Source organism: Anastrepha obliqua, chromosome 2 (assembly GCF_027943255.1).
Source record: "Anastrepha obliqua isolate idAnaObli1 chromosome 2, idAnaObli1_1.0, whole genome shotgun sequence".
NCBI classification, from domain to species: domain Eukaryota; kingdom Metazoa; phylum Arthropoda; class Insecta; order Diptera; family Tephritidae; genus Anastrepha; species Anastrepha obliqua.
This window is the reverse complement of record NC_072893.1, coordinates 71,634,988-71,649,102: the sequence shown is the minus strand read 5'-3', so window position 1 is coordinate 71,649,102 and position 14,115 is coordinate 71,634,988. Positions and strand designations below refer to the sequence as shown.

At 38.1% G+C, this 14,115-nt stretch overlaps 1 protein-coding gene across 1 annotated transcript in view; it reads left to right on the top strand.

Annotated features, from left to right (window-relative positions):
• The window catches only part of LOC129239463 (protein lozenge), a 68,829-nt gene extending 55,058 nt beyond the window's left edge, over positions 1-13,771 (top strand). Inside the window, exon 6 of the mRNA XM_054874965.1 lies at positions 12,636-13,771. Within this exon, the coding sequence (XP_054730940.1) occupies positions 12,636-13,576 (941 nt within the window). The 3' untranslated portion in view covers positions 13,577-13,771. The remainder of the gene's footprint in view (positions 1-12,635) is intronic.
• Positions 13,772-14,115: the final 344 nt, after the last annotated feature.

Below are 14,115 nucleotides of genomic sequence, written 5' to 3'. Positions count from 1 at the left end.
CATAGCGCCGTCTTGTTGAAAATAAACGTTGTCCAGATCAATACCATCCAATTCCGGCCATAAAAAATCGTTAATCATCTCTAATCTAATCTAAATGATACCTGTTATTGCAAAACCTTTTATATAATACAGGGTTTGATTGAATAGTAATGAGCCTTCCCGCGCGGAGCGTCTGCCAAGCGATCAACCGAATCGGCTGTTGGGGGAAAATGATCGTTGGACCTTCCACTAGAAACCGGTCCCAGTTCGCTGGCAACAGCGGTGCAGTCAACATCGCTCCGCGCGTGAAAGCTGTTTTAAAAGTGTGTTAGGATTTTGCAGTGGTGAAAATGCAGCGATCGTTGGAGCGACGTTACTCGATCAAATTTTGCGTAAAGCTAAACAAAACGAGTACCAAAACCATTGGGCTACTCAAGGAGGTTTACTGGGACCAATCTCTGTCCAGTTCCCAAGTAAAACGGTGGCACAAGTCGTTCAAGGAAGCCCGGGAGGACGTCGAAGACGAACAGCGATCTGGAAGGTCTTCGACGACGCAAACAGACGAGGCATCGTCCACAAGGAGTTTGTACTTCCAGGAAGCACTGTCAAAGCTGCATTTTACAAAGAAGTGCTCCTACGGCTGAAAAACCGCGGCGCCCCGGTTCGGCCCGACCTCGCCAACAATTTGACCCTTTATCACGACAATGTGTCGGCGCACACCGCCTTCTTCTGCGCCTCTGTATTGGCCAAGATGGGGGTTCCGGTGCTTCCCCACCCTTACTACAGCCCAGACCTGTCTCCTCCGGACTTCTTCTTGTTTCCGCGCCTGAAGGGGAGGCGTTTCGATTCCATCGAGGCGATCCAAAAAACCATGACAGCTGCATTGAACGCGATTCCGGCGGATGAGTTTAAAAAATGTTTCCTGCAGTGGAAGGACCGCTACCAGTGGTGTATTGACGCTCAAGGATCGTATTTTGAAGAATATTAGCTGTATAAGCCAAAAGGTTTAATAAAACTGCTTAAAAAAATAAGGCTCATTACTTTTCAATCAAACCCTGTATATATATATACATGTAATAATACATACAAAAGTAACTTCTTCTGTCAGATAAGTTATGTAAGCCTAACAGCTAACGCCTATCCAAATAATCGAGACAACCATTTGACCAACGAATTCAGTTACGAAACTCGTAAACGTTCGAAATTGTGCAACAATAATCAAGGAGACTGCAGACCAACGAACCATACAGCGCTTTTAAAGTCAATCATGGAAAATACTTTAGACACAATATGGGCCACATGCTCCACAAAGTTGGCTTCGAATCGAAAATCAGACCCAAGTCTATTTTCATATTACTTTTTTCAATGCTTGCCATCCAGATTGTAATTGAAAGTATAAGGACTAGTTCTCGTGGAATATGACACAACACAACATTTAGATGTAAATTATTCACTGTGCATCACGCCTGAAAATTTTCAAGGTCAATTTTAAGACTACTGCAGTCAGTCACGTTACGTATTCTCAAAAACAACTTCACATCATCTGCAAGCATTAAATATTTCACTTTAATAAAATGAATTTGTAAATCATTAGGTTAGGTTAGCCTGGTTGGCAATAAGCCACGCATAGACCTTTTGGTCCCTAGCGATACCAGATGTAAATCATTAATAAAAATTAGAAACAACAGGGGATCGCAGTGTGTCCACTGAGGCTTGGCAGTCCACGCGTATACTATTACGTACGATTGCACGGTACCCATGTTTGGGAAAAGCTTCCTCCCAGTTAAAAAACGACTGAACAATTTTGAAAGCGTTTGAAATCTTACTTTCAAGAATCATACTTTAAGAAAAAATCTCGGCTGAGATAATTCACTAACCCGTTTGTGTTCGAAAATTTATAAAGAAACTTCAAGAAATTTGTTTGTTAATTGACAGCACAACCTAAACTCATGTTCGTCCAATACGGCAGTGCTTACTTGAACACGAGAAGAGTAGAGATTATTCTGCATAAATACCTCGGCTTAGGATTTGCTTATGAGGTTCAATTACATCAAAAAACAAAAGCCTTGCGCCTCCATAACATTCCTCTGCCTACACCTGAAATTTAAGCCGACGCGAAGTCGACTCGATTCTTGAACCACTTCAAACTTGCATTTTAGGTATTATACAAAAATTTAATGAGCTATAAAATGAAATTTGAATGAAAATTGATTAACTTTTTCTTTTTTTTTAATTTTGAAATATATATTTTGTTGTAGCAGAATGAATTATATTTTCTTAAACAAAAATATTAAAATTTAAGGCTTGCCAACAAGTCCCTGTGCCATAGTTATTAAGCGCATCGAATGTGCTGCATAACTGTATACATAGATAATTAATTAAAAAACAAAATTTAAATTGTATGTGCATCATGTAAATACGCAGAGTAGCAGTGCAAAGCAGCCAATCTCTGAAGGAATGGGAAAACATTGAGAAATAACGTATGGACATAAATGTACCTGTTAGTCCTTTGCAATTATCAAACGTCAATTGAGGGCTAAATTAATGACAAAACTGACCCCACGCATACAACATGCCCCGCGCAAAGAAATATGCCACATACAGGCACGCACCGGTTGTCCATTATTAGCCTCTTTAGTTTAGCCTTTGAAGGACCAGAGAGACACGACTGGCAGCCAGTCATCCATTACAATATTCACTCTCGTTCACTGCAACAGACAATTCAGGTGGAATTGGTCTTTACCTGATTTGCAGCAGGCAAGTTCGTGCAATTCGCTTTTGTTCTTACGTGCACCCGCTAAAGACTTTGTGAATTGAAAATAAATACAAAATATAAATTAAGAAAAAACTGTGCGCATATGAACATTTGAGAGGCGCGGGCCGGCACTGCTGCCTCGTAAATTATAGGTTCGGTGTTTGTTTGAAGGCGGCAGTAGCGTAGCAATTTTGTTGGTAGATGTTGTTGATGGTGGTGGTGGCGGTGGTGGCGCACGATGGCCGCAGTGTTGTAATGCAACATTATAATTTATTTAGTAGCTGTGCCGGTGATAGCGGTTGGCTACTGACTTCGCTCAACAGGGTTGCAAAACCAAAGCGGCATGTGTCAGCCGAGAGCGGGTTGAATGCTACGAGTATATGGAAAGTTTACTAAATTACTGCAAATAATACAGTTGTTATTTAGCTGATTATTATTGTTATTGTTGCACTACGCGTAGTGTAATTTTCGCTTAATTGAAACATTAGAATGTGATAAATGCAGCGCTATTGGAGGCAGCAGAATTCTAAGTGCCGCAAAGTGTTTATGTTGCCGGACGTCGGGCAAATGCATAGTTGCAGATAATAGGGCAAAGCTCAAACCAATAAGAGTCTCAGTTCAGATGGAAATCGCAATAGACGTTTGTTTGCTTTAGTGATCTTAGACTTGTTATTTTTCCATCTATTTCAAATATTATACCCATTTATCGGTGGCGAATGTGGTCATGCCTAAGTGAAATCCATAATTTTTCTTATATTTTTTTATCTAAAATTTTGCCTAGTTTAGCATAAGCAAGTAGCTTAGGATAGATGTATAAATTAATACAAAATGTTAGCAATTTTTCTTTATTAACAACTAAATTATCACTTTTTCGGTATTTTGGAAATTACCGTTAAATGGAAGCTGAAGTTTCCTGAGGCAAATACATATCTCAATCGCTCGCCCACACGAAAGGCGGGACTATTCTGTTTATTATTAACCGATAAACTTTACTAAATCAATACTTCTCGTACCTCTGAATACTTTGGTGAATGGTATGCATATCTAAGCTATATCCATCTCGATTGTGTTATGTTATGCGAACAAAGAAAAATTGGCCAACTCAAGAACCCTTAAAAAATAGTTTGTCTTTAAGATAAAAAAACAAAAGCGAAATAATTTGAAATTTTATTAAATTTTTTTTATGTTCCATGTATCGAAGTATAAGACTAACTCGCTCCAGAAAGAATACATTCTGTTAAAAAAGTACCGGGAATTGTTCAATAAAACGCAAAGTAATTGTTTAATCATCAACATTTTTTTGTCGCCTTCAAAATAGGCTCCATTTGAAGCAATACATATTTGCCAACGATTAGTCCAGTCATCAAAGCACCTTTTAAACGCGTTTGAAGAGATCTTCTTCAGCTCCTTCAGCGAATCCTCCTTAACGGCCTCTATCGACTCAAAGCGGCGTCCGTGGAATGGCAATTTAAATTTTTGGGAAAAAGAAAATGTCACAGGGGGCTAAATCCGGTGAATACGATGGTTGTTCCATGATGTTTGTCGAGTTTTTGGTAAAAAAAACTCTTCACCAAGAGGACAGATGATATCAAAGATAAAGCAGAGTGAAAAATTATGTTTTTATTTTTTATCCTGGAATCTACGAAGAAATCGGAGTGAAAAATAATGTTTTTTTATTTTTTATCCTGAAATCTACGAAGAAATCGGATCAACAAAATTAAGCGATCTGGGAGCGAAACGAAAAAAATTCTTTTGAATTCATTCAAGTTTATTAATATGGCAAAGGTGATGCGGCCTTCATATGAAGAGAACACATTCAGGGTCTTGGCTTGCTGTAATATTTGTCTCCAAATAGCTCAGTGTGTCGACTTACGCCCTCCAACCATCGGAGTTTTGGTCTTCCTTTGCCACTATTTCTTCTGCACGTACCCCAGCTTCATCTGCCCTTATAATGTGACCAGCCCATCGCAGACGTTTAAGCTTTATTGTCGTAACAATATGCGGGTGGTGTTTGAAGCTCGTTATCGAATCGTATTCTCCAAAGGCTGTTTTCATAAACAGCTCCAAATATTTTGCTTGGGATTTTACGTTCAAAAACGTTGAGTTTTTGCTTGGCCCTTGTTTAGTGTCGCAAGTTTCACCCGCGTATACTCGTATAAGTACTGGTACGAAAAGAGTACGATGAATTATTATTTTCACTGGCCTTCCAAGAATGCGACGTTCTAAATGTCTTTGTAACGCAAAGTAGCATCGATTCGCGGCAAGTATTCTTTGATCAGTTTGAGTCGTTATGTTGTTTTTATTTCCGATTTTGACGCCGAGATATTTGAATTCGTGAACAATTGCGAAAATGAAGGGACCTATTTTAAGACCTTGGCCGATATTCTGCACTTCTTGTCCTTGTGGTGCTGGCCCCATTGCCTTCGTCTTGTCTGCATTAAGTGATAATTATATTCTTCTTGCTGATCTAACAACTTTTATAAAGGCTTCTTTAAGGTCATCAAGGGATGGCACTATAATGTGCAAATCATCTGCACATGTTAGGATTTTTACGAGATTTATAGAATATATGTAGTTTCGTCTATGATTACGTCAGCTTCCCTTATTACTTTTTCAGATCGAGGTTAAACAGATTAGATCGCACAATTGGGTAAATAATAGCTTTAGCGTATATGGATCAGTCAAAGGGCCGAATAAAAGCAAAGGTAGAATATGGTATGACTTAAAAATTATATAATTTAGATGACATAGATTTACGCTTTTATATGAAAAACAAAAACGAAACCAAAATTTTATCAAAATCGGTTAACTTTTAACACTTTCAGTAGGCCAATCCTGACCATATTTCATATTTAACTTAACGCTAAACAATTGAAATTTGGCGCTAATCGGAAAGAAAAAAAAATAAATATTATTGAAAAATCTCAAAAACTTAATTTACAAATCCTTATTATTATATTGCATTTTAAAAAAACTCACATATCAGTACATATTTGTATGGATGGAGAAAAATTAAAATAAAAAGCATCCTTCAAGAGACACGCCAAGATGTTATTTTATCCTAATTAGCGACCAGCACCGTTTTACTACCGCTGTTCTCGTTTGATGATGTCTTGTTTTTGTTTTTCTTTGTTGTGTAAGTAAGTCAGAACCATTTTGTGCGATCCAAGTGTAGCAGCAAATTCTTTATCTCGATGTCTGAGATCTCGTTATTTTTCTGTAAAAAAGGCTTACCGAAAGAGCGAAGTCTTGCTCTGGCTAGACCTGGTCATTCATATAAGTAGCGGAAAAGACTTTCGCCTTCCTCTTGACAGCTTCTGCAGATAGAATTGAAAGGAAGGTTGAGTGTGGCTGCATGATCCCCTACCTTCCCATGACCTGTAAGGGTTGCAGTGATGCGGGAAATGTTTGGTCGAAGGCATCCTAATTGGTAATTCGTCCTTTGGATTTTGTACGACAGCCATGTGTTTTTTGTTGTAATACCTGTATGATAGTTAATTGCTTCCACCTTCTATCGGCAGCTAAAACATGATAGTGTGAAGCAATGGATGCTTTTACTGTGTTGAGGCGACTGCCACCGCCTCTGCTATGTCTAGTGCCGAACCTTTTCTTGCTAGCTCACCCGCTATTTCATTACCTCATATAACCGGGATTAATTCAGAGTAATTTCAAGCCAATGACTGAGCAATTCTAGTTCCTCTCTACACTGTAAGACTAGTTTGGAGGAGGTGGAATTAGAATCTAAGACCTTGATAGCTGCTTGCTTGTCTGAAAAGATAGCTACTCTTGCGCCAACTTCCTTGTAGAGTTTTAGTGATTGAAATGCTTCTCTGATCGTTAATAGTTCTGTCTGGAACACGCTGACGTAGTTAGGAGGTTGAAATGACTAAGATAGGTTGAGCGGCTCCGAATGGAAGCCAGCTTCCACACCACAGTTCATCTTAGAACCGTCAGTGTAGATTTCAATATCGTATCTTTCAATCACCTTCCCTTTGCCCCATTCGGCTCTCGCACCGTAAAATCTTTCTTGAAGATAAGGTCGAGGAATGTGTAGTCTGATTTGTTTTTGAGCAGCGAGGGTCCCTGTAGGAGGATCTTGCTGTGACAATGCGATCTTGTTGTCCATCTTCCTATGTCTCTGAGTCTGACCACGCTGCAAGTAGCGATTGTTTTTATGTGTAAGTCTAATGGTAATAGACGTGGTAGTACATTGAGGACTGGTGCTAAGCGCTCCTATAGTTATGATATACGCTGTTCTTTGTATCTTGTTCAGCTTGGTTTGGTTGTTTAGTTTCTATTGTGGGCCACCATATGTTACCATTGGCCTTACAATGGCTGTGTAGGACCAATTAGAAGTTTTGGTTTGAGACCCCATTTTTTACCCAACATTTTCTTACACGTGTAAAGTGCTACATTCGCTTTCTTTACCCTGTACTCTACGTTGGACCTGCAGCTGAGTTTGGGATCTAAGATAACACCTAAGTATTTTGCCTGTTGAGTGAGCTACAGACTGTCACACGAGAATTAGAACTTTCAAGGAGTTGAGCTATACTGATCCGAATATTGTATTTTAGCTCTGGACTCGTTGTTGGCCTTTTCAAATAGACTTTACTTTTCAAAAAACCTCAATCTGGTCTGCCTGTCCATTTTCTATCCACAACAGAAGCAGTTTTTTGAGATTTTTTCAACAAGCTTTCACTCATTCGGACGATTACTTTCACCAAAAAAATTACGAATTTTGCGTTATGTTGTTCTTAAAGATCAACCAATTTCAGAGTAAGTTTCAATAATTTTAACGTGTTGTTATATTGTGTAAAATTAAAATTATTCACTACTAACATCTAGGCTTCACTTTTGAAATACCTTTACAGTACTCCCTGGATTATCCGTCAGTCAATGTAACCCAGCTATGACGGATAATCAAAAATGACGGTTAACAGAAACAAACCTCTAGATTGTGTACAGAATCGAAAAGTACACTGAAATTTTGAGAGAAATGAACAAACGGTAAAATTTACATGCATTACATGATTATATCATTATTTTATTACGAGTTTAGTTTGTTTTTGAAAAGAATTCAGTTAGTGTATTTTGCTTTAGAGTGACTTGAGTTTTATTCTTTGCGAAAAGAAGAAATTGGCGCAAACGAATCGTGTCAGCGAAGCCGGCTTCATCTTGCATTTCATACCAGGCGATAAATTTCTCTAAATTTGATGCAGCAATTTTGGCTTCTTGTCTTAGAAATGAAGCAGTAAGATTGTGACCATTTTTTATTATTGTTATCTGTTCCATTGTAATCATCATTATTTTCTTCTTCATCATTCACTTCATTAATTATTTGTTCGTCAGTCAAAAGCTCATTACCACAATCATTTTCGTCACAATTCAACCATTCATTGATCGTTTCACTATTTTCCAATGGCAAAGCCGAAGATGTACTAGTCACAACATCAGCCTGTGAGACATCGTCACTGTTATTCGAAGGCGATTCTGTATTTGGCCATAGTTTGTTCCAACATTTTTCCAATGTTGTCGACGATAACTCAGACCATGAATCAGCTACATATATAATAATAATATATAATAACAATAATCTGCCAAATCAATATTCTCTTGCGAAACGAGGTCCTGAATAAATTTTTTCCGATATCGACGCTTTAAAGTTTCAATTACTGATTGATCATGCTCATCATGAAATTCAAATCAAACTGAAAATCTCATTGTACTGAATGTCACATCGAAAAAGAATTCCAAGAATTTTTTGTTGGTAGAATGGACAAAATAACAGTTACTTTGCTCTGCTGCGTTCACACGCATTTCTATCGAGCGAACGAAAACAAAAGAAAATCAATGAATAAAGTGAAAAACAAAAGTATTGCGCGAGGAGTTTTGTTCCAACATGATTTCGACCGTTTCATGACTATTATTGCAATATGTATTGTGGAAAATCTTAAAACGGTGACGGTTAACAGAGGTGACGGATAACAGAGAGACGGATAATCCAGGGAGTACTGTATATGTATAATAAAACATTACTGTGCCAAACTTAGTTGCGTTTCTAACTGTTAATAAACGAACCTCAACTAAGAATGCATATTGAAAAAATTACTTGCTAATGTACGCTTTTGTATTTGAACAATGTATTAAAAAATATAAAACAATAATTTATAACTCATCTGTTGAAATTTTAAATTTCATAACTCTACAACAAACTCTCGCTATGTCGCTTAATTCAACAGAATTTAATTTATTAACATCAATATAAAGTTATCACCAACATTCCCGAAGAGCGCCACTCATAAGTGGCTTCTTCCGCTTCCAGTTTGAAGGCAGCCGTCATTGCGCACACACCTGCTCAGCCGTTGAATTTCCTAAGTAATTAATCAAGGCATTCATTTACTTGTCGCTGGGTGTTATTGTCGGATTTTCACAATCTTATCCATGCACATAGGTGTATATGTGTGTGTCCTCCTTTCCTAGCAGCGGCATTTCATTCCTTTCTTGATGTCTTCATTCTTATAATAAATTGAAAATAAATTAGGAAGGCATGTTGAAGGCTGCTTTCTCCCTTCTTCCCTTTGGTGTGTGTTTTGGTGCCGTTTCGCTGGTAACCCTTTTACCGGTGAAGCTGTTTGACATTCTGCCATGCCCCGATGTGACATCTACATACATATGCATTATTGATAGCGCTCAGCAGGGTTCCATATATTGCAATTTTCCCAGATTTGAGTACTGACATGCCCATATGTACGTTTGTAAGTATGTATGTAATCTGCGTGGTTGTGCGTTTCGCAGTTTAACAGGGAATTATTTTTCAATTAGCAGCTTTTTATGATATTTCATGTTTATGACATGTTGTGACATCTCCTTTGTGCTTAAATTTATTTAAAGATGGCAGTGAAGGATGCATATTTTTCAATATTAGGCAAAAATGGTGAAAACTATTTGTTTTTTTTTTTTTCTTTTTTTGTTTGCTTTTAAAAGAAAAATACACTTTTTTGCTAATGAACGGTATTCTTAAAAATTCTGGAAATGGAAATGTTACTGTACAGTTAGTCACTTAATCCTATATAAATTGGATATCTAGTCTGTCAAATGGAAACGTGATCGTAATAACTTGGAAATAAACGGCTCCAAATCAGCCGCATTCATCTTGATAATTCCTTAAGCGTCCATATTGCGTGAGATTTTGCTCAACTCTTGCCGTAACATTTTCAAAAGGGTTAGCACCAGGCGACTATGAAGACCAATCCAACGTGCATATCAATCTCATTCTGCTGTCTCCACTCCACACATACATTGACATTTTGACGAGGGAGATGGCTCAATGTTCAAAAAGTAAGATGAGTCGTCCAGCAGTGATGGAGAGTTGCTGCCAGAAATAACAGAGTCGGTGGAGCAATTCGCCGAACGGACGTTGGATCTATCGCTTGATTCCTTCTAAACGAAGTTGGCTAAACAGCCAATATGGGAATGTGAATTTCCACCTCACTCAAATATTGACAGGATACAGTTGCTTCATAAGTCAGTTGTACAAGTTAGTGGAACGTGCTAACTTCCCCAACTTATTAAGTAAGGATTATTAAAACCACCACTGTATGTTTTCCTCATTATCACCTTTTAATATTCATAATGATTTTACGCGCTCGCATTGATAAAAGTTCATTCAGAAAATAGTAAGAGCGACAACAACATGAGTTGAGTGAGAACGAAGCTGTAACTACAACTATATGAATGATCTTCATTGATTGCAAAGGAAAATTGTGGGAATTGAAAAGGTTTTGCACACGGCACGCTAAAGCGGTAGATAAATTCCTAGAAAATGTTTTTTATGATTGGTATTTGATTGAATTAGCAAAAACATATTTTCGATTAACGGTTAGCAAAATTGGATAGGCTTAGCTTAAGTAAAATATTGTAAAACAAGAACAGAAGAAGATCGGCTTTGAAAGTGATCGTGTCGTAAAATAAAATTGTCTAATAAATAGAATTGTCTAATTTACATAAACTCGGACATGAAGTCCACCCATACTGCACCTTCTGTGCAAAGGGCGTTGCTGAAGACGCAAAACAGTGTTTATTTTGTCTGTCCACAGTTTGAAACCGAAGGGGTTGACATGAGAAATATGGTAGGGAAACCTGCTTGAGTCAAAAGAAAACTGGTTCAATGTTTGCAATAGCAAATATCACCGCAAAGTTGCGTTGCGCGGAGCGTCTCCGCAAATTTTCATAGAAAAGCAATAGACCGCCCCCTCCGCGAAGTATTAGCTAAAGGTAGTTTCACGGACAAAGGGAAACGAAACAGGGGTGAGTTTTTAATGCGGTGAGCCGAAAAATAAGTACCACAGTTCGGCTTTCAATGGTTTGTGCCACCTCTACAAAAAAAGAAAAAAAAAACAAGAAAATTCTATTCACCTTCGGCTTCGATACTTGGAATCATTGTCTTCTCGTAAAACCTAAGGTTGACTATTTCTTCCAAATATCTTCGCATGTTTGGTAAATTTTATTCTTCAACACAGTACTCAAATTGCGGCAAACACAAGCAAACGATATCTTTGAAAAAAGTGGTATCTCTGGTATAAATGAAGCAAAATTACTTAAGTTTAGTACAAATAATGAACCCAAAAAAACTCAGGAAAAATTTTGGAAAATGGCTCGTGCAACACTTACTTTTGTTTCGATAACGACTCAATAAAACTCACCCAAACTTGGTAAATAAATATTAATGAGATCGTACAAAAAGAACGCCCACTTATTATATGCTATGACTAAATTTCCATCCGTCCGTCTGATATTATAACCTAAGGGTCTTTCAAAAATTATGCCTGAATAATTCGGTACCTTTTTTATGTCATCTTTTGACATTTGCCAAACAGACATATGTATAATTTTACGCGATAGAACAACGCATTAAAATTATTGAAATTACTGAAACATATAATGAAAATGGTCGATCTTTAGGCCCAACACATCGCAAAATTCGTGGCTTTTTGTGTGGAAATAATCGTTCGAACGAGTTGGCAATTCAAAGGTTGTGGAAAGAATTTCAAGGAATTGGTTCTGTCGAGGATAGAAAAAGGACTGGCAGACCCAAATCTGGACGTTCTAAAGGAAATATTGCTGCTGTAGCGCAAAGAGTTGCTGAACAACCTTCAACAACGATATCTGGGCGTCCTCTACAATTAGGCATTAATGTATCGACTGTGCGGCGGATTTTACCAGTAGACGTGCTCATGGTGGACATTTAAATGATGTCAATTTTTCACATATAATTCTTAAGAATGAGAAGCTAAATTTTTGCATGTTGTATAATATTTTAAAACAACATCTACAACATCTTTTGAAAGACCCTTATGACTCTCATTGTGTATTATTTTGTTTGACTCCAAGAATTATCAGCCAGCTATATAAAGTTCGATCTAGACCGAATTTAGAGCTGCCTTAATTGTTTTTAGTTTTAAATTTTATATCAGCCAAACGCATTGATTTATTACTCGGCTCATGCGAGCATTTGACATGGCGACTTTCAACAATTACAAAGCATTCAGCGCTTACTGATCATCTACCTCGTCTGATCTTCAAATATACTTATACATACATACATTCATGGGCCCCAGGCGGTCCTCCGTGGTCGTGTTTTTTTGAGAAGTGAGAAAATTAATAATTTGCTTTTTGCTTACGCGACTTTATTCCGCAATAAAATCAAATATTTTTACAATCTATATCAGTACCAGCAATTTTGTATAACGTATCTTCTAATCCGAAGCATTAAGCTCAACTATTTAATGTAAAAGAAAAATAAATATAAAATTTTAATAAGATAAATTTTATCCTTTTAAGGAATTTTCTTCATAACAAAATTAGTTGAATACTAATCAAATCTTTGTTTTTTCCTTTGCAGAGACCAACCAACTGATGGGAGCCACAGATTGGACTACTGGCTATGCATCGACCAGTCCAGGTGCCTACAACAGCTACCGTTCACATCCTAACCCCTACCAGTACCCCCATCCCACACAGACTGCTCCTGCCACCACTAATCTACCCCACTATGGCTATGACACCAGTGTGCCGCCTACATTGGCTGTCGATCATCCCAACCTTCATGTTCCCAGTATGCTAACGGATATGTCAGCGTTATGCTCGACCAGCGATTATTCACACAGCAGCATGGCAGCCTCTGCTGGCACATTTGTACCCCACGCACAAGCGCCCATCTGCAGTCCCACCCATTATGGCGGTTGTAAATCGGAGATGGATTCTCTAAATACCAGCTACCCTACGTACAATAGTTTTGCCAACGGCTACAACAACTACAATTATAGTAGCTGCGCAGCACAAAGTACCGGATATCCGGGGCAGGTGGTACTGTATCCGCAACTCTATTCGACAGTTAATCAAAATCAAATTCATGTGCATATCCATGACAACTCGCCCACGATCAGCTCGCTAACGGGCTGCCGAAGCATTGAGATTGGCATTGGCACCTCCGACCATGAAGCGCTAGGCGCACAAGGATCGTCGCAGGCATTACATGATGGTCAAATGGGCAGTGGAAATAATAGTAGTGGCGTGGTTGGAGGTAGTGCCACGGGAGCTGATGTTGGCAGTGGAGCTGTGGCCACAGGTGGAGAACATACACTGCAACACCAACATCAGCACCAGCAGCAACAGCAACAGCAGCAGCCTCAACATGACACACAGTCGCAAGTGCAGCAACAAGCACAACAGCAATCGCACTTGGAAGTGCCGCAAAGCGAAGCGGACGTGGCTAGTGAACAACATAGTGGTGCACGCGTCGAAGATGTGGGTGATATGGGAAATGTATGGCGTCCATACTGACCAGGTGCAAGCAATTTTGGCAAAGCCGAGCAGGAGGCGGGTGGTATGGCGACCGCAAAAGCTTACTTATTTGCACATTGAACTGAATTGAAAACTGATAGTAGAAGCAAAGAGACGAAAAATTATTACGTACATTATATAATATTATATGTAGAATATTTTATATTTTTAAACATCTGTTAGTGAATGGAAAAATGTGGGAATTAAAATTTTTTATGATAACTACTTTGTAAAATTGTTTTTTTTTTGTTTGTAAAGTTTTTCTTGTGTAATTTCATATTTGATGTAAATATTTATTATGGGATAATACCAACTAAATTATAAGCCTACTTTAAAAAGTAGGGTGCGGTGAGTTGGAATTGTGTGCGGGTTCTATCTATGGCTCATAATGGATTTTGCATGAGTTGAATTAAGCATATAACTCTGAGTGGATTTTTAAATCTCCTTATACTCATTTTGAAAATGATAATTCATAAAATAAATAAAAACAGTTATTCAGCAGGATTAGTTTTGGCCTTCATAAAACGCAAAAACCAAAA